This window comes from Mastigoproctus giganteus, chromosome 10, assembly GCF_048544385.1.
Source record: "Mastigoproctus giganteus isolate SK-2022 chromosome 10, ASM4854438v1, whole genome shotgun sequence".
NCBI lineage: Eukaryota > Metazoa > Arthropoda > Arachnida > Uropygi > Thelyphonidae > Mastigoproctus > Mastigoproctus giganteus.
Window position 1 is genome coordinate 67,503,512 of NC_143584.1, and position 20,756 is coordinate 67,524,267.

At 39.0% G+C, this 20,756-nt stretch overlaps 1 protein-coding gene across 1 annotated transcript; it reads left to right on the forward strand.

Moving 5' to 3' along the window:
- Nucleotides 1-17,895: 17,895 nt before the first annotated feature.
- Nucleotides 17,896-20,153, forward strand: LOC150079066 (uncharacterized). Its single transcript, XM_090382516.1, has one exon. It carries the CDS (start codon nt 18,748-18,750, stop codon nt 19,855-19,857), a length of 1,110 nt encoding a protein of 369 aa, XP_090238642.1. The 5' UTR covers nt 17,896-18,747; the 3' UTR covers nt 19,858-20,153.
- The last annotated feature ends 603 nt before the right edge of the window (nt 20,154-20,756 follow it).

Genomic DNA, 20,756 nt, shown 5'->3' on the forward strand with positions numbered 1-20,756 from the left:
AAGAAGCAAAAACTCTTCAGAAAATGGAAAAAAACTGAACACCCACCTGATTACATTCGATATAAAGAAGCTAGAGCGCGGTTCATTCGATTGAAACGTCAAGCTCACTATGACATGGTGCGATCACATTTAAAGAAAGGAAGCAGGATATATAATAAGAAAAGGCGTACGGATATAATGCCCGAGCACATCTTCTCAGAATGGACCCAAGCCACCTTTGGAACTCCTATGGCAGAAAATCAAGTTGAAAGTGAAGTCAACACAGAGAAAATCCGTGAAGCAATCAGCAAACTGAAGACAGAGGTCTATGCTGAACTGTCTCAAATCAGTATCGCTAGAGATGACATTAAAGCCGCTGTGAATAGCCTCAGGAATAAAGCCACAATTGGGCCTGATAAATTCCCGCTCTTCATGATTAAGATCAGCAGTGTATACATCATAGATCTGCTCCTTCACATTTTCCACAAAATTTTAAGTGACAACCACTTTCCGAAGATATGGAATACATATTTCGTTAAACCTGTTCCCAAAAATAACAATCCTAAATCCGCCAAAGACTACAGGCCTATTGCAATTGGATGTTCGTTTCAAAAAATATTTGAGAAATCCATTTTAAATACCATCAACCATCACTGCTTCGGGCATAGACAGGAGTACCTTCATTCAGTGATCCCACAAAGATCTACTACCACCAATCTCATGGAGACTCTATTTCGAATCCAACACTCCCTTAACTTCAGACAGCAATTAGACATTGTCTTCTTAGACGTTGCATCCGCTTTCGACAGTGTATCCATCTCGGCTATTACTATCATCTTGGTTTGATTTGATTTGATTTGATTTTGATTTTTGTGGCGCAAAACTATCATCTTGGAGGAATATTTCCATATAACTGGGCACGTATTAGCTATAATAACGAGTTCTTTGAGGGAGAGACACATCACTGCCATAAATGGAACTTCCAAAGAGACCTTCCAAGTCAACAGGGGAGTCCCACAAGGTGGTGTCCTCTCTGCTACTCTCTTCGCAACAGCACTGCATCCCTTCCTGACCCAAAATCAAAGGCAATTTGTCGTATATGCAGACGACTTGAAATATTTCGTCACCTCGAATGACCAAAACACATCTTTACAATGCAACAACGAAGCAAACTCCAAAATCGCCGAGTTGCAAGAATACCTTAATTGCATGGGGCTTCGACTAAATGAACACAAGACAGCACAAATGGTTTTCACCAACAAGGTATTTAAAAATCACATATCAATACGCGTAAATGGCAGTGTGGTCAAAAAAGTCAGGACACATATTGATCTTGGTCTGAAATGGGACGAAAACCTAAACTTCACACCCCATTTTGGACATGTAAAGAAGAAAACTTACGCAGCGCTATGGACCTCCAGACAAGAAATAGTAGGTATCAGGAACTCTGACCTTGTTAAACAATATATTTTAAGATGTGTCATCCCTATCCCTCTCTTCGCATCTCAGATTTGGTCTTCTGCCCCAGATGCTACCATCAAGGCTTTCCTGGGTTTAGAGTACTGGATGCTGAGATGGTTAAACAGAATCACTACGCAGCCATTTACAATCTCAAGAACCATTTTATATGCCAACTTGGATGTCACGCCTTGGTCTCACATTATTGTCACCAAGAACATCCTCACTCTTGCAAAACTACTGACCGGGAGAGTCGACTCGCCGAAAACTGACCACCTGCTGACTCGGCCCCGCATGACGCAAAGGTTGGAGAATAGAACAACATCCCTTCCAATCAGTAGCGCGCTCACACAGCTGGAAAGCCTTCGGCGATTTTTTCCTTTGAACACCATTAAGATGTTCAACGATCTACAAGCAGACCCAGAAAGGCTTTGCGCAGAGAAGAGATACAGGACCGAAGTGTTTCAAAAGGCATTACTCCACCTATAAATGTTGAGTGATGCCGACTGAGGGAAACAAAAGAGAATGCAGGAAATGAAGAACGAACTGGTCGGGACTGTTTTTGCTCCTGTTATGTTTATATTGGACGTCTTCTCTTTCTGTGAACTCGCTGTAAATAGTGCTGTAGATGTGAACATTCTCTAATTCCCTGTAAAATTGTAAATTATGCTTATGCTCTCTTTCTATCTGCCTGTCATGTAAAATAAGGCAATGATGTGTATAATATAATTAATTAGACAATGTATGATTTAGAAAATGTATAATTTAGACATTGTATAATTTGTATAATTTATAAAGACTGATTTGTATAAATTATAAATAGATAATTATTATGTATATAAATTATATTTGCATATATGAATGTGCACCCCCTGGTTAATAGCTGTAAGCGGGTGTCTCTTAGGAGAAAATAAAGATAATAATAATAATAATAAATCCAAATGGGTGTTTATAAAGTTTAAATATGTTATTTTTTTATCGATTTGGAATGTTTAGTGGTCGTCATTTCTATTTCTAGCAATTAATTTGCAAGAAAGTAGTCAAGTACATTTAGATAAGTAAAAATTCATAATTTTTGGAGAAAAGGAGCACGCACGAAGCCATAACATGAAAACGTGATGTGCTACGAACTTTCTACTGTCATTTTCGGTTTCAGCACATGCGATTTCGTTCATGTTATCGAAAAAAAGTTTAAAATTGTTGGCTAGTGTTATTATTTCTTTGTCGGCCCATCTGCATGTAATGATTCGACTCCCAGTGGAATCCGGAAATTATTATTATTGTTTTTCATACATACACACGGACTATCCATATACCATGTATGTTGCTGAAACTAGATATTGTTTGTCACTAATTGGAGAATGAATGGACAATAATGAATGGTGGATGCACAGAAAAAAAAAAATGCTTTAGATTCACGCATAAAAGATGTTGCTGCTTGCTCTTTTTTTTTTTTATGTATCATAATTGATGAATTACTACTATTTGCTAACTCACCTGAAATGTAACGCTTAAATTAACTACCTTCTATTTCATAAATTTTTGAAACATTTATTTGTTTTAAAAAGTTTCATTTTAATATTGAGTGTGTTGTTTACCCGGCGTTCTCATTTGTGTCCAGTTCATCACGTGATAACGACCTAAATTTTTTTTTTTTTTTTCATCAAAAGGAAGAAAAAAAAAAGAAATTCAATCCACAGTTGGGTTTTGATATTGTTCATCCTCGAATGCCATTCACGCACTAAACTCATTGATCCATGCAATCATGATAGTTTGTTAATAAACTGAAAACATTCTGAAATATGCTGCCACACTGTAATAATACTGAATCGTAAGAATTGGTGGGCCCTCTTTAAGTAGGCCAGAAACAGTCATACGTCTCAAACAGTCACACTTCGTAAATGAATGAGACATTCATTTACGAAGTTTCATAATTCTGGTTGCCCTCATAAACTCCTTCCTTCGTAAAGAAAACGCATAATATAGGAATTGTCTTTGTAAGTGAAAAAGTCGAGGGTGCGATGGTGCGCAAACGTATATTCGAGAACAGCTTGAATGAGATGAGGAAAAAAGCCACGCAACTCTCTCCTGCAATCTACTAACTCGGTCATGATGTGAAATAAGTCTTAAAAGTTTTTTTTTAAATCTTTGCAGGAAAGTAAATCTCAAGAGAGCATCGGCGCTACACGTGAGACGACCCCGAGATGCAATTCTTATGTACAAGTCAACCATACTCTGAAAGAAGTGCACACGCTGCTAGTGCGATTCACAACCTCACTGCTGCCAGATTACGAAATACTACAAATTATGGAAATTGCTCTTCATGTGTGCCGCGATTGTAGTGTCTTTTAGTACAAGTTTACGCGTACTTAGTAAACTTGTACTTATCCTGGTGAAAATCGTGCTGCGTGTCAAGATACACGCAGTACGATGTTCATCAGATAACTTCGTGAGAACTGGAAGAAAACTAGCGGGCCGACCACCGATAAAACTTAACTAGAACCACGAGCAGAGCACGAGGATAAAATCAAGCCTTGACAGATTAGATTTTTTTTATTATTGAAACCGCACCGGAACTTGTTGCTTCATATTCCAAAAAGTCGGAATAACCAGGACCGTACTTACACTGCCCGAGGCGCTAAGCTCTTGTGGGGGGGGGGGGGTCTCCCTTTAAAGATACCGGAGTCCAAAAATAAAAATAAAAAAAACCTTGCATATAATCAGGAAAAAGAAACGATTATTTTTACCGATCTGTTTAAACACAAACGTTGTAATACTGCTAATTATAAAGAACAGTATTGAACTAAACTCTGTGTCGCGCATTGTTCGCACCTCTGTCCTTTAGGAAATAGAGCTGTTGCTGTAGAATGCACGAATTAAGAACTAAAAAGGCACAATCCACAATTTAGTGGTGTCCGACTCCCACGTACTGTACAGAGAAGTCGCGCTAGTGAACTGCTTTCTTGTGTTCATAGCCAGTGGAAAAGATTAAGGCATATTCCCAAAGCAGATAATACGTCTTGGTTAACCTGTGTTCTACTGTTACATCCTCTTAGAGAATTAGGTGAGAGCGTTTTTCCTTTATTAATCTGTTCTTTCGCAGAAATGAGTCATCCACACTTTCAGTAAATTTCGCTTGTCTGGGTTCACGTGGTAGGTACAAGTGGGCCCTAGTTTAGATCAGGGCGTTAAAACAAGAAATCGCTTTAAAATTTTGAGATTACAGAAGCCATGCGAGGCCCCCCTCTATGGTGAGGCCCGAGGCTAGCGCCTCATATGCCTATTCATAAGTATGGCTTGGGGAAAATGCTCTCTTTCCTGAGATTGGCTAACCTCTGTTGAAGAGGACTAGAAATTTCTCCATTCGTCGGTGAGAATCGTACTGACCTCCCGAAACGAGCAGCAGACGCCGATGCTCGTGTCAACCAAGCTGCCACAGTGGACAACACAACCGTCCATACCCAGCAGTTCGGGTAAACTGGTGAAATATCCTCATAGTGCATATATTCAGATGATCGTCATGTGAACACACTTGTGTGGCCGAAATACACATACATAGCCTTTCTACGACTGCTCCCACTCCCATAAGAAATTGCGCACTATGACCATTAGAGTCGATGCGTCAAAGAAGGCCACCCAGCGTAGCCACGAAATGTCACTGTCAAATGTAAAATAATCCTGTCATTAAAAATGACAGGATTATTTTACGTACACATTATTTATTTTATTCTGGCTAGATGGCTGTTTAGGAGTGAGAACAAATTTTAGCGATAAAGGGATAATTACGTACATAAATACTTTAAAAATATTGTTTTTCAATATTACTTCAAGACTGAAATGAGGAAAATGTAACCAATTTTAGCATTATACTGTATATGTAATATTCAACTTTGAACTCAAAACGTAATAATTACATTTAGCGCGAACATAAAGTATATTTTATTATATTTTTGTCTGTTAATCGGGTATGATTGATTTGTAAATGTAGTGATTGCAACAGCAGATAGATCAGTTAAATTGGAGAGGTGTGGTGGGAGAGTGAGTTTATAAAGATTAAGATAAAGTTGATTAATTATCCAGAATACTGCTGCTGCTCTGAATAATTAATCAAGAGTTTCAACAGGGTGAGGACGTCGTCATTCATTGTAATGTATAATTAAACTTACAGCAGTGCTTCCATTATTTTCGAAATGCCCATAAAAATGCATTCGAAATTCTTTCTGTGTATTTCCCAATTTTATTTATTAGTTTCTTTTTTTTTTTTTTTTTTTTAATGTATGCTAGAAACAAGCGTGCTTAGTCCCTCCCTTTTAGCGTCCTTTTTCTGCAGTGTCTATTCGTGCATGTAATTGGATGTGTACACGACCATAGCGGGTATCACAGTTCACATTATCATCTCCTTTTTCACACCGGGTGAAAATGACCTCAGTTCGAATCCCTTCAATGACGCAAGGAATTTTTACGGGCCTCGTTCACATCACGGGTGAACTCAGGCGATGGTACCATGGTTTGTTCCCTCCTGGAAACTCAGGTTTTTCGTCCAGCAAACAGGCAAATAGACCACAGAACGCACGCAATTTACAGACATAATATATACGTATCTGTAGAGTCTAACCTTATCGCATGTTGCCGCCCTTAAGCATTATTCATAATTGGTCAGAATTTCATATTATTCAACAGCTGTTTTCTGTGGCTTACTTTTGTCACGTTTCTCATTTACCCTCCGAAATTATTCTTAGTTAAATATCCAGGCAGGACCAATTTTAAAGTTCTAGTAATGTTTCTCTACTGTCGTAAGTCAATTCGGTAACTGAACGCGATAGCGTTATTGACTTTTTTATTTAAATTAGTTTAATATTAATGATTGTTACGAATGTGGTTACGCATGTAACAATTATGAGTTATGAATGTAGGAGTTTCATGTTTTGTTCCCATCTGTTTATATGCACTTGGTTTTCAAAACTTAAGCAACAACCATAAGGCATTTATTTGCTGGAAACAATTCGATATTATTTATCTAGATTTTAATAAAGCTTTAGATTCGGTTGCTCGTGGGAGTGTGACGTGATTAGTGAAATCCCCAAGTGGGTCAGAGTATAACTAAGTGAAAGGAGAGAGAGAGAAATAGAGCTGGTAAATAATGGATATTCTTCAGGATGGAGTAAAATAGCAAGTGGGATCTCTCAGCAGTGGTGAAGCTGTATGTATTCCGCCTCCACGTGATCTTTAAAAAACAGTGTTGGGACGGCACTTGTCTATATGTATACGAGTACTTAGATCGGTTACACATATGGTCGGAAAGATGGCGACTGAAATTAATCCTGCCAAATATGAGGTTTTGCATTTCAGGAAAAGAAATCTGGGATGACATAAAGACTAGGCACACGGAATTAAAGGTGGTTCACGATGAGAAAGATTTAGGAAGTATGATACAAGCGGATATAAAGTTTTCTTTGTAATGTAAGCCAGGGTGTACTATTAGTGATCAATAAGGCGTTTGCCGACAGGGAGAAAGATTATTCCTCTTTATAAAGCAAGATGGTGAGAAAATTGTCTTTAAAAAATTGTATTCAGGTCTGGAAATCTCGCCTAAATAAGGATACAGAACTTCTAGGGAGAATCCAAAGATGGGATCTAGATTATTTGGGCGGTCAAGGATTGTCCATATGAGGAAGGTCTTAGATGTGAATTGCAGAACCTGGAGATTGGATATTTCAGGACTGATCATTGAGAAGAATACGTTGAATGAATGAAGGCGGTACAGACACTGGACAAAAAATTAATCACCCGTGTAATTTTTGAATTAAAAATATGTAACTTCTCTTTTAGTATGTTCATTTTATGAATTCTTTCTCTTAGGGGTTCAACTAGACCCCTGAAATAGTTATATCACTGTTAGGCAATTCTAAAAAACAGTTGAGCCGTTAATTCATTTGAGTTTCGTGGATGATGTTATTGTGTTTTCGCTTTACATTCAAGATAATTCCATGTGTTCTGTATATGATTTAAATATGATGCGAGGCTGGACAGTTAAATTCCCACATTCCTTCGTGTTCCTCATGCCAGTTTAAAATAGTAGGGGCCCTGGGAACCGGACAGTTGTCATCCTGAGTACAGGCATATCGAAGTCATGAGTTTCCCTCAAATATTCAGCAAAAGGAACATCATCGAAAATATTTGTATGGTTCGTCCCGATTGGTATTATCCTGGTTTCCAAGTAGGGAATCCAGTTTATAACATTTAAAACATGCCCTAAGCATCATTGACCCACCACCAACTTGTGTAACACTTTACACAGTGGTTGAAATGCCTCATCGTTTCTCCTCTGAACTTGGTGCCTGGCATCATCAGAGTACAGATAAAATTTGGCTTTGTCAAACCACATCACATCGATACAATTATCAACGTTCTAGTTTTTGTGCCTTTTAGCCCATATTATCCGGAAATAAATTTTTATGCGCAGCTGTTAACATTTGCCTTTTTTCGGAGAACCCTACTACTCTAGATAGCCATGCTATGCAATTCTCTTCGAATGTTCTTTCAGAAACGGCTGATGAAGCTCTTGGTTAATTGTTTGCAGCAGCTCCTGTGTTGTCTGAAAATTAATTTTCACACGGCGATTCAAGCCTGCATGCATCCTTACATCTGAGTACATACTGCATAGCATCAAAGATCCATTTGCTGTCCAGAATGTAACTTTGAAGGGACCAATCAGGCGATCGCTTCATCAGCGCTTGCTCGAATGTATAGCAGTTCGCAATTTACGCATTGTGTACAAACTGAATAAGTTATAGTGTTTTTGTGATTGTTATATAAACAGGTAATCTTGAATATTGTGATTTATAATTTAAATAAAGCAATAAAGGCCAAATTAATTTTAGACATGCCACCAAATTAAAAAAGGGGACATCAGTACCGCGTAGAAAGACTGCATAAAGAGGAAATTAGAAAAAACATTCCGCTAGTTTACAAAGGTGGCTTACAATAAGCTAGTTTTGAAAAGCCAGCCTCCAAACCTGAAAGTGACAAAGAAAACGAACATGATTCGAATGAAGATGAAATAAATGATGATGGCACTGAAACGGAAGTCCAAGAAAAGTTAGCATTAGCATTATTTATAAAATAGCAATAATTAGCATTTTAGCATTAGCATTAGTAGAGGCATGTGATGCAAGAAAGCAAGCTTATGCAGTATCAGCCAAAAAAACCGCTCCCATTTCACCCCTCCGTTCAAACAGTTGGCAGAAGAAAATAATGGTAGCAATGATATTAACATGAAACATGTAAGTCTGAATTTTAATGATTCGACCACATGGAACTTTAATACCCATAAAAACAGATCTCTTATGGTGCAACACGGTCCCGAACATATACAGTCTTAAATACGTATCCTGTCACTAACGGCCGATGTTTCAATAATTCGTAGAAATACAAAAATGAAGAATTTTATTGCAAAAACAAAAATGCAATATATTGTTTTCCGTGCCTCTTATTTGAATCTGGCACAAATAATGTTCCATTTTGCATCTCAGATGGATTTAAGGATTGGAAACATCTAAATCCAAACGTTCTTTTTCATAAGAATTCATTACAACGCATAAACAATTTCACAAAATGGGAATTATCAGAAAAAGGTCTTCAAAAAGGTGGACTAATTGACGACGCTGCACAAGCAGCACTAAGAAGCGAAATTTCGAAATGGCGTAATATATTGAAAATAATATTGAAATTTATATTATTCTGTGCTGAAAATAATTTGGCATTTCGTGGACATGCTAGTCATATGAAAATATGCACCTGACAGACAACTAGCAAGTTTTGAACTCAGCTGGAAACCTAGCTAACCAAAATTACCCTCGATGAGACCCGATCCTGGGAATGACATATGCACTGAATGGACAGCCAGCCGTGGCGCTGGAACCTGCCTGGACATTTCTACCCATGATTTAACATATAGCAGAACTGCTACTGTAGAGCCATAATGGCGATCTGAGTCAGCTCCCTTGCCTGGCTCACTGTCTCTCCCCTCCCCGGAGGAAAGGGGGATGACGGTCCCCTGTTTCCCCCCCGCTCGCTGCCCCTATCCTTCCCTCTGGTGGGGGCTTGGGCATGCCCCATTGACATCTGATTGGAGTCGCCTTCACTATCGACCCCATACTTCTGTCTTTCTCCTCACTTTCTCTATCTGCAAGCTAGCGTACGCCCACAAGTCAAAATCTAACTTTATCCAAATCACTCTCGCCCAGTTTTTTCGGCCTTTCATACTTCAAGCGCTCTCCCTTCGCAATGGAACGAAATTTTTTTTTTTTTTTTTTTAGGTCCTCGCCATTGAAATCTCAGGAAACTAGGTGGCAGGACCTGCCAGAGTAAACTAACTACTGGGTACCTGGTCTGCCTCCACGGGGCGAAGTGTGGGCAACGTCGGGCCTCAGCAGAGGTCTGGCGGCTAAATGGCCAGAAGAACAACGGTACATGACATTACACACCCCAAGATTCACACACTTTTAAATCTCTGGCCTTTACAGTGTACTGTATCACCTGACAATGTAAACTACGCAGGGATGAGGGAAACCCCCGGTGCCGCTAAACACACTTTACACTTTACCGACGAAAAACATTGTGGCGTATTTTTAAACTTGATAAAATTTGTCAGCCAATTTGACTTTGGTATGAAAAATGCTCTGGAATCGCATATATTAAACCCCACACTAATTATTTATCTCCAGAAATTCAGAATGAATTTATTAATTTGTTAGCAACAAAAGTACGAAGTGAAATAACTTAAAAAATACATAAATGCAACAAGGCATGGGGATAACACGTTCAGTACTAGATATCGGCCCACCAGGCTGGTGCAATATAGAAAATTTCTTTCTAAAGATAAAATAGTTTCCTATTGAACATACATCAAGAAGTTTACATCAAATGTTAAGAGTAAGAGTTTTATATCTATATAATATCGGTGTGGATACACCATAGATAGTAATGTGGGAGGCATCATTTCCTCTGTATCTCATATTGTGCTCGATGATAGGACAATAACTTTGAAACGGTGCCGTTTCACTTACACGAAACAATAGATGACCGCTTGTCGGGATAAAGGAAAACCACTCTCTTCTAAATCTCTAACAGGGTGCTTACAATAGAAGGTTGACCAGAGCCTAATGTCCGAATGTTTAATACACCTTAATCTGCCCACTGGCTATGGATACACAGAAAGTAGTTGACCAGCTGGACTTGTTGGTATGTGGATACCAACAAGTCCAGCTGGTAGTCCAACAAGTCCAACAGATAGATGGATAGGTTTTACGGATCCCACTGAGTTGCAGATGGTAACCTCTTTATCTTTTAATTCGGGCGTAACAACAGCACTAAGAAAATTTTCGTTTCCATAAAATGAAGAAATAAAAATTCTAAAAAAATTCGATAAAGAATAAAATTCTATTTTGCTAATTCTAAAAAAACGGTAAAAATAAAACATTTATCTCTAAATAGAAAAATTCGCTATAAAGAAGTTTGTTAAACAGAGGGCTGACTGTACTTATTATTTATTATTATTTTACCAATTATCGAAAAAAGGCGCGTATCCATGAATTTGCCAAGGGCTCCGAAAACCTAGCCACGCCTTTGCACAGACTTTCGACTAAATTTCTGCCGCTAATTTCTGGTTGATTTCGATTCGCATCATTCCTTTAAAACTGTTATTACTGTTCTTTCTGAAACACTAGAAAATTCATCTACTTCTTTAATTGGATGTCCTTTAGACTTCCCAGATACCACCACCACCACTCCTTTTTGCCACTCACCAGTATCTTTTCTACGCTCCATCTTTCTTGGAGCTGGTATACCTGTAAATAAAGAAAAGGGTTAATCTTATGCCTTAGTTTCAGTGTTGTAACCAAATAGGAATAGAGGACATAAACATTCAATCTGTTATATGCCCTAAATACTCTTTAGATTTAGGCAAATTATTATTGACTCATTCTTTGTGTTCTCACCAGTGCAAAATAAATTTGCAACGCTGCATCGTTTTGGTTCTATTTTCATAGCCCATTGAACCTTCCTGGATAAACAAGTGACTCATACCGGTCTTGAAGGAAGGCGTATTAGTCACAGACGTTAGTTGTTCTCTAACACAGAATCGAGTCGACTAATTTCGAAAGCAGCGTTATTTTCAGATGTCACATTGCGGGCTTCTTGGTTGCTAACAGCCAGACACCATTCAAAGTCGATCTTCGGTGATGGTGGGAAGGGAAGCATAGTGATACTACCATCAACCAGAAATGCACAGGATGACCGTGGAAGCTCACAAAGGCTCGAAAGGCAGTACGACAATCTTATCAGACATTCCTGCAAAACATCAACCAGGAACTTAAGGCGTCAACAGAGGTTGATCTCTGTAAGAACACACTACGTACGGAGCTCCACAGCCTTGGTTTTAATTGGAGAGCGGTAGAGCATAAACCAAATATCATTAAACGCAATAAAATATATCTCTCTCTGCATGGTATAACGAACGCCGTAATTGTCCCTCAGGGCAGTGAAATGGGTTCTATGGAGTAATGAAGCTGGCCGCACCCTATTCCGATCAGATGCGTGGGTTTCGATTTGAAAGATACCTGTGTGTAAGCATCCGCTGCAGGAGGTAATCGTGTGGAGCCGTTATCCGTGGTATGGCCTACGCCCTTTCTCAGTTGTGCGGGGAGCAGTTAACCCCGATGCTTACCTCAACATGTTTTGGCCAATTCCATACTCCCTATAACGTGGCGGTTCTTTGGTAAAGACATATCTGTGTTTCAACGTGATAAGGCCACATGCCATATCTCTGGTGCCTCATGGACCATTCACGAACAGCACCGTCGGTATGTGAATGGTTCATGGCCATGAATGTCTAAAAGTTGTAATGTCCAGCGGAGAGTTCGGTTATGAACCTTGTAGGATGAACTGGAATGTCGAATGAGTGCAAAACCTATATTTCTCACATCGAGTGTTCAACTGGTCACTGCAGGAGGAATTAGAGGATTAAATCAGCTGCAATCTGTCGTTGGTTGGCGGAAAGTCGGCTTAAGTGGGGGGGGGGATGTGTCAGAACGGCGGGCGGACAGACTATTGAAGTAAGTGGCAATGACATCAATGTGTATTCGGATACTTTTTGGAAGGCAGTGTAGATCATTAATGGATAGGCTTACTCGAAGTTGACCTACTCATTAAAGATTCCGTATATAAATTTTGTCTGTTATGAACAGAAAATGGTAACATCATTAATAACAATAAATGCACAAATTGTAGAAGACAATATACTGGTCAAAAGTGAACTCGTCATGGATGGAATGTCAGTTGCTGGTTAATTGGGGGTGGGGGGATCCATTCACTGCAATACTGGACTCAACAATTCTGCTTCCATGAAGTGGACCGTGGGCATCTTTGCCCGATGGCAAAGAGCCCACGGTCCACTTCATGGAAGCACTTATAAGCTCTGAAGAAAGAGATGCATTGTGGAGTAGTTGAAGAATAGCAATACGTCGTCAGGCATATTCTGTAAGAGTGAGGGCAAGTAATCGTGCTGGCTACGCCATAGGGATAACACGTTCAGTACCAGATATCGGCCCACCAGGCTGGTGCAATATAGAAAATTTCTTCCTAAAGATAAAATAGTTCCCTATTGAACATACATCAAGAAGTAAACGAGTGAACCTCACATAGGAGGTTCACTCGTATACTTCTGTGTAGTCGTTGCTCCTTGGAAGCGCCTCCGTAGCCAGGTGGGAAGGAGCAGCAGTGCGTAGCACACGCTTCTTGATTAGACCGGGGTTCGAGCCCGTCACCACCAAATACGGAGGATGTGGAAAGGTCGGGGAATGACCACCGCATATCCCGGAGCAATGTGGCCTTAGTTGCTAATAAAAACCAAAACAACAACAACAACAACAACAACAGCTCCTTGGAAGTACACGATCGGTAAGTCAACTCACAGAGAAGCTCTCCCACAATTATCATGCTGTCTCTTCCTTTGTACAGTCCCTTTCAATGACGAATGTTCATTGAATATTGTTGTCTTAAGTTTAACTTCGAAAGGCCTTCTGATATTAATTCTTGACTCCTGGACTTATTCCAGAGTCTCTAGATAACACTACAATCAATATTAAGTCATCTGGTTACATCTGCTTGAGACTGACCTGGCCCAAGCCTTCCAGTAACTCTCCAACTCAGACATTTAGCCAATGAGTTTCTTTCAGACATACTTAGCACAATTTATATTTATTAAATTTAATTAAATTCGATAAATATAAAATTTCAATACATACGAGTATTGATTTATTTCAGGACAGGAAACCCATGTGCACTGAATTTAGTGGATATGAAAAAAAAAAAATCTTTCAGAATAAGTTAAATGAGCTTAAAGTAAAAAAAAAAAAAAAAAAAAAAAACATTCAAGGGTTATTTATGGATTTGAATTTAAAAAATGAACACTTTCCTGTTTAACTTAAATTTTATTCAATTTTATTTAGGTTCTTAAATGAGAAATATCGAATATTACAAACTTTTAAATCATTACTATTTAAAATTTAAATAATTTCATAATTTTCCTTGTATTCTTATAATAAACAAAATTCTGGACTGGATCAATGAAATTCATCAGAGAAGTAGTTCGCAAATTATATTGCGTAGATCGGTCTATAAAATATTGCAGCTAGTTAGAAGAAGTCAGTGCTAGGAGATTAATAAAACTGTTATATTCAGCCTTTCATCAAGGATACTTAGAACTGTTAGTGCTTAAAACTCAAGATTTACATAAAGGAGGCAATTAAAGTTAAAAATAAATTAAGAGGATAAAATCACAGCGTCGCGTGCACTCTATATTCTGACATGGGGCGAATTTTGACTGATGCCTGGATATAGGCAGATTGCAGCTACTTCGCAGGAGTGTGGTTCATCTCGTGATAAGCAAACGAGGTTCCTTGTGACGCGGTTAGATTTTTTTTTTTTTTATTTTAAAGCTTACACAATTTTGAAAATTCCTTTAAATAAAAAATTAAAGCTTGTATGTCCTGTACGCACGAAAGATGTTTTATGTGAAAACATCCTTGGCATGGAAGAGGTAAGCGAAATCCATTTGTAGAATAGTATAACGTCACAATCATACTTCCTGCAGGAAGTATGATTGCAACAATACAAATATTTGACCACAACATTTGCATTGTTACAAATGTTGTGGAGATGTGTAATGGAATCCGTTGAACTCAACTCTCAGGACAGATTTTTATGAAATTTATATTTGAACCTTTTAGAAAGATTTGTTGAGCATTCCAAATATCATTAAAATCGGACTAATAGCAATGCTACAATTATTATTTTTTGTCCGTCCGTCTGCATAATAACTCTTCCCAGTGGATGGATTTTAGGGAAATTTTATATTTCGCTCTGTAAGAAAGATTTGTCAATCCTTCCAATGTTTTAATTAAAATCACACGAATAGAATTCCAGCAATTATTATTATTTTCTTTTTGTGGAATATATATCACATGGACTATATACATACTATAGTATACATATTATACTATAGCTAAAGAACTGGATATTATTCTTGAGGACATGCGCAGAAATGAAAATTACTCTGTTCGCGCATAAAAAGTGCTTTTTGCTGTAAATCGTGAATTATTAACGTTTGCTAACGCGCCTGAAATGAAATACTCTTCGCTTCGCACCATTAACTACCTTTTTTTTTATTTTTTATTGTAATGAGCTTATATTTTTCAGCAGGTGTAAATTCCAGCAATTCAATTTTGCTGAACGGCATAATTATTCGCATTTTAATGGATGAATTTTAGCCGCAGCTGAAATCCACCGCTTTTCTGCATTCTTTTAAGGAGCAGAACATGTCTGTTAAATAGACTTTCCCTCAACCCACCTTATGTTGGTGGTGCGGCTGCCCACTAACCCCCTTCCCTCAAGAGTAAAGTCCGCAGTGAAAACGATGCGGAGTTTAGTCTACACCCGTCCGTAGCCCTATCAAATTTTCGTGTACCCCTCGTCGCGAAGGGCGGTTTTTCTGTTGTGAGGGGAAAGCCGGAGTCAATCCCGGTGAAAAACTTCACGACCACAGTTTAAGACCGCCAAACTCAATACTGAGTGGAAAACCCCTGGGAAAATTCCCATAAGGGTAGCAGCTGGAATCGAACTTCGACCAGCATTCAGCAGGCCAGCAACGTTTCTCCAAGGCTACTGTGGCCCCGTACGGTATCTCTTTAATTTCAGTATTTCTCATCACACATCTCACCAGTGGCGTGTGTAGTGTGACGTGCTGCTAACTTCCGTTACATTCAAAAAGTTCTGTTGGGAGGACGATTACAGATTTGCGTTAGGTCGAAATGCATCGCGTATTTCGGAAAATGTTTTCGCAGTTCGCGTATATCCGAAGACGTCAATCTCGACCTTGCGTAACTCAAAGGATACGTGTACTGTGTTATACAAATACTGCTGTATCGAATGTTTGAGAGCAAAGTGTTCTCAAACATTCCTAGTATTCACTTCATATTGCTACGTCTTTTTAGAGTTAAGTTTGATAAGGCCGTTTAATTATTACAGACTTTCCTAAGGGTCTGAACTAACAAGGTGATAAATCACTACAAGCGCATTTATATTCGAATTTTCTAAATTTATTTCAATTTCCCTCAAGCTCTTAGGTGTGCGAGGACAGTTTCCAAGCAGTTTCATGAAACTCGAGCTCGGGCAAGGTAGGTGCAATGCTTCGTAAAGTTCTTTTATGTAATTTGTGTTAAGCTTTGGTTGTTGCTTTTATCTTATAGCGAGGCCTTAATAAGTAATCTTTGCAAATACTCTCTGAGAAAATTACTCTGATACTCTTAACAAGAAACACTTACAATTTGGTTCATAATCTCGAAAATAACAATAAATAATTTTTCTGTTTATACTTCGGGACCACCACGCGATCAGAGGAGTCCACATGATACAGAGAATAGAAGAAACAGCACGCACCTTATTTAGCAGTCACGAGCTCGAACTCCGGTCGCTCAAAGCACGTATACTAATGCAATCTCGCGCCTGACCATATGCATACGATGAGTATTTATTTTGAAGTACTGTTTCCTTACTTTGTTAGTGAACGTGCAAATTTTTATTCTATAACTTGACACTCAGTTTGTACGAGTATTAAACTTCCCTTAATGAAAAATAAGAACTCACGTTCAGAAGTTTATTGCGCATTTAATTTAGAAGTTTTTAGCTAAAATTCTCATTACTTTATGCAGAGCTCAGCATTTATTCGTTAATTTAAATTATTTCTTAGAAGATATATTCCTTAAGCTTGTTAATAATTTTTCAATTTTTGTTAACATTAGAACTGTGCTGGTGAGTGAAATATTCTTATAATTAGCGTAATAGTTTTGAAGTTCTTGGGGACTGGTTAAGTAGATGGAATTCCGGATTGTGTATTCTGTGTGTTTTTGACGGAGACATTTAGTATAACTTATCTATAGTTGTAAGTAACTTAAAGTAAACAATTCTAAACTTAAGCAAATTACACCCATTCAAACAGCAATCATGAATGCATATTCATACAGCAATTTTGAATGTATATTCAAGTATATAAAATAAATTCGCTGGATGTAATAATTTAGTATTAATTATCGTCCATAATAGATTTCTTTTTCTCACAAAATATACAAAGAAATTAATTTTGTAGCACATGACTGCTCAAATTTTCTTTTCTTCTAATCGTCGAAAGATATCAGCTAATAGCAAATTGATTTTACTCTAAGTAAATCGCTTAACTCCAGTTGGTTAGCTGAAATATCTTGAAGTAACCAAAAACAATGATCAATTTATAAAAGTTTGGATTCATAATTCTCTGAACCACCAGCCAGACCGAACTCGTACGATGAAAGGTAGTACTGCTTAATATTAGAATGAAATAACTTTTCATACCAAATGAAACTATTTAGGGTTAATAATATTCGTTTCCAACCGTTTAGTGGAATGGGATGTTTGATCTAGCTTTGCAGCTCGTCTTTTGAATTTCATTCAAATTATCTCTAAAAATTATAAATGAATTGAAAAATAAACACGTACGCCTTAAATTAATTCTATTTGCATCAACTTTTTAACATAAATATAAGTAAGGGGGAACTCTATGATTAATAAAGAATTGAATTATCTATGCACACAAATGGACATTAAGCCTACCACGGAACAGCAAACTTTGAAGCGGCCGCGATCGCTTTCACTGTCGTATTATTCTCATGATTCAGTTAGGCTACCACCAAAATAAACGCAAGTGGCTTTCATTTGGCGCTCACTAAGATAAAAGTTAGTTTGCGTAGATAAGTATCTGCTTTCCATTCCCATGCATAATAGGCTAGTTTTTTCCTACCTGCTTCCTGCAAACAAACATTTCTCCTCCTACTACCACTAACATCGAACTGTTAAAGACTGTAGTCCTGCCTATGCTCTGACCATAGGCGACCACTCTCCTACGTCACCTCAGTCAGCGTGGTGCCGTAGGGACTAGTGATTGGAGATCTGGATATCCATTGTATTCCACAAGGAAGTCTTAATGACGTCACGCCGCGTCACTAACTTCATAAATATCTGCCAGCCATCTGTTCCGGTAAGAAGGCAGTGAGTGCCAGTTAGCGAGCGTGCTACTCGGACGGTGGCTCGCAAAGCTCCTGCTTGTCACGGATAATCGACCGGCAAACGACTACGCGCGAAGCGGGAAAACGTGGAAGTGAATCGTACAATCGGACGTTTCCGCTTCTTTGGTGACTGTGTTTTAAGAAATCCCTTTCATCTATTTGAATTGTCTTCTCTTCTCGCTCCCTCTACCTCTGTCTTGTCAGAATAGTGCACATGTCTCTGCTAGCTGGACTGGTTCCTTTACCTTGTAGCACGCTGCTGCTACTGCGGAAAAACAGTTGAAAGTAGAAGTTTCCAGATAAGGCAGATTTAGTCTCTCGCTGAGACTTGGAGTGCCTCCGTGTATGTGTGTGTGTGTGTTTGTGTGCGTGCAAGCGAGAGAGAGAGTTTCAGGCTCACTTTCATCAGGACTGTTTTAGCCGAGCAGATAAACTTCGCGCGCACATGTGAGCAGCCAAGGTCGGACTCAGTTGACGACGGTGTTGCTATTTTGAAGACGCTCGCATGTGGCACCCGTTACAGCTCGGTCAACTGAAAGTTAGTTCCTGTGTTGCTCAGGGAGAAAGACGGAGCTGCTTCGGATAGTCGGTGCTAGACAACACACGTTAGCACGTGTTGTTGTTCGCTATTTGAGCTAATCGGGCTCCTCTTGCCATGGAAGCGGAGTCCGGAACAATGTCGGAGGACTATGTTCATGAATTTGACCTCGAACACTTGGAAGAGGTGGTTAAACAAGAAATAGAAAATAATAGGGCAAAATATGGAAATATGATGCACTGTTCAGTGAATGGAGAAAATGTTCATGCTGTACCAATGATCCCTGGTCACGGCATGATGCCTGAGTCTCATCACCATCCAATGCAGTCTAATACACTCCCTAATAATGGAGTAGTAATGAACTCAGGTTGTCCTATGGGAGTAATGCCTGTTCCACGTAGACCCATCGTCTTGGCTGCCACTCCTGGAACTCCTCCTGACACACCACCATGTAATGCTAACTCTCACAGTCTTCCCCCATCGCCACCATTTGCAGCTGTTCCTTCCACAAATTTAGCGAGTCCAGTGATGCCTCCAGCAGCTATGGACTCGAAAACTAACTTTCTAGACGATATGATGTGGCTTACTCCAACTCTTCGTGGAGGTATCAGTCAGCCTCTTGACCTCCGACCTCAGTATAGTCCGGAGATGGAAGGTTGGATGATACGAAGAGATTACACGGACATCTCGGGAATACCACAAACTCCACCACCACAAGTTCAGCGCTCACTCTCTGGCGTTCCAACTTTAGCTACAATCTGCAGCCCTGCCCACTCTACCATACCATGTACCTCTACTGCTTCTTCTTTCAACTCCAGTGATGAGGGATCGATGACAGGATCCCTGTTGTCATCATCAAGAGATATTCTCAACGATGATCAACTTATTTCTCTTACTGTACGCGAACTGAACAAAAAACTGCATGGTTTTCCTCGAGAGGATGTGGTGAGACTGAAACAGAAACGACGGACTTTGAAAAACCGCGGCTATGCTCAGAACTGTCGCACCAAAAGACTGGCGCAGAGACATGAACTCGAAAGCAGGAATCGTGTGTTGCAAGCAGAAGTTAGTAGACTTCGACAAGAACTAGATCGAGCCTATCAGGAACGAGATTTTTACAAGCAGCAATTCAATATGGTTCGAACTCGAGACTGTTCCCAAGGATCGTTGTCCAGTGTATCCAGTGCCAACGTTAGCAATCCAAGTTCCCCAGAGTTTTACATATGAGAACTGTCAGTTCTTTCCCTCCACATTACACCAACAATCTTGTGCGTCTGGGACCAGCACTACATCACTCGAGTGGTCCGTGGAAGCTTCTGGTTAGTTTCCCTGCTTTTTTAAGACAGTTCTCCCAAGACAGTGAGATAAGGGAAGCAAGAGAAGACAGATGGAAGACTTGTGATAAACAGGTATAATGTATCAAGTAAGGCTATTTGAAACGAAAACTTCTTTGAAGCCAAATTGAGTGCAAAAAATAAGAACGATTCGCTGTGACTGATGAAAAATTTCATATTTGTGGTTTTATTAACATTTTATTTTTAAGAAACACCCACCAAATAATATGTATAGTGTTCTTTGCCAATTACAGTTATGTTGTTGGCATTATTATTATTATTTTTTATTATTATTATTTTTTTTGTTGGTTTAGATTTCTCACATTGAGAAAATATAGATGCTAAATAAGAGGACCTTTTTTCTTTGTCAAAATTTTTGTTAATCGCTTCTATACAAGAATTAATGTAAATATACCAGAAACCGACTCAATTTAAATTCACAGCTAACTTTCAGTAAATATCTGTTCTCAGTAAACTAGCAACCACTCGAATGAGGAGAAGTGAGAATATCGTAAGCGAGAACATCTCATCAGCAGCGATTTTTTAAGGAATGCTTTATCTGGATACATTGGTGTAGAAAACACAATGTCAGTGACGCATGCACTTGCAGTAGCTAATTTGGGGTTTAACGAAATAGCAAAAGGGTTTCTGAGGTATCGGTCGCTTGCTCTAGAAATGAGCTCTGTAATTAATCCGTTTCCAATTCATTAGTGTTACTGAAAGGGGGGAGGGGGGCTTAACCCGAGGCAGCGCAGCTTGGAATTGTTTCTTCACCTCTCGGCGGGCGACCTG

Excerpts from the sequence above, each read along its gene's own strand:
- LOC150079066 (XM_090382516.1), top strand. The coding sequence starts at position 18,748 with ATGGAAGCGGAGTCCGGAACAATGTCGGAGGACTATGTTCATGAATTT.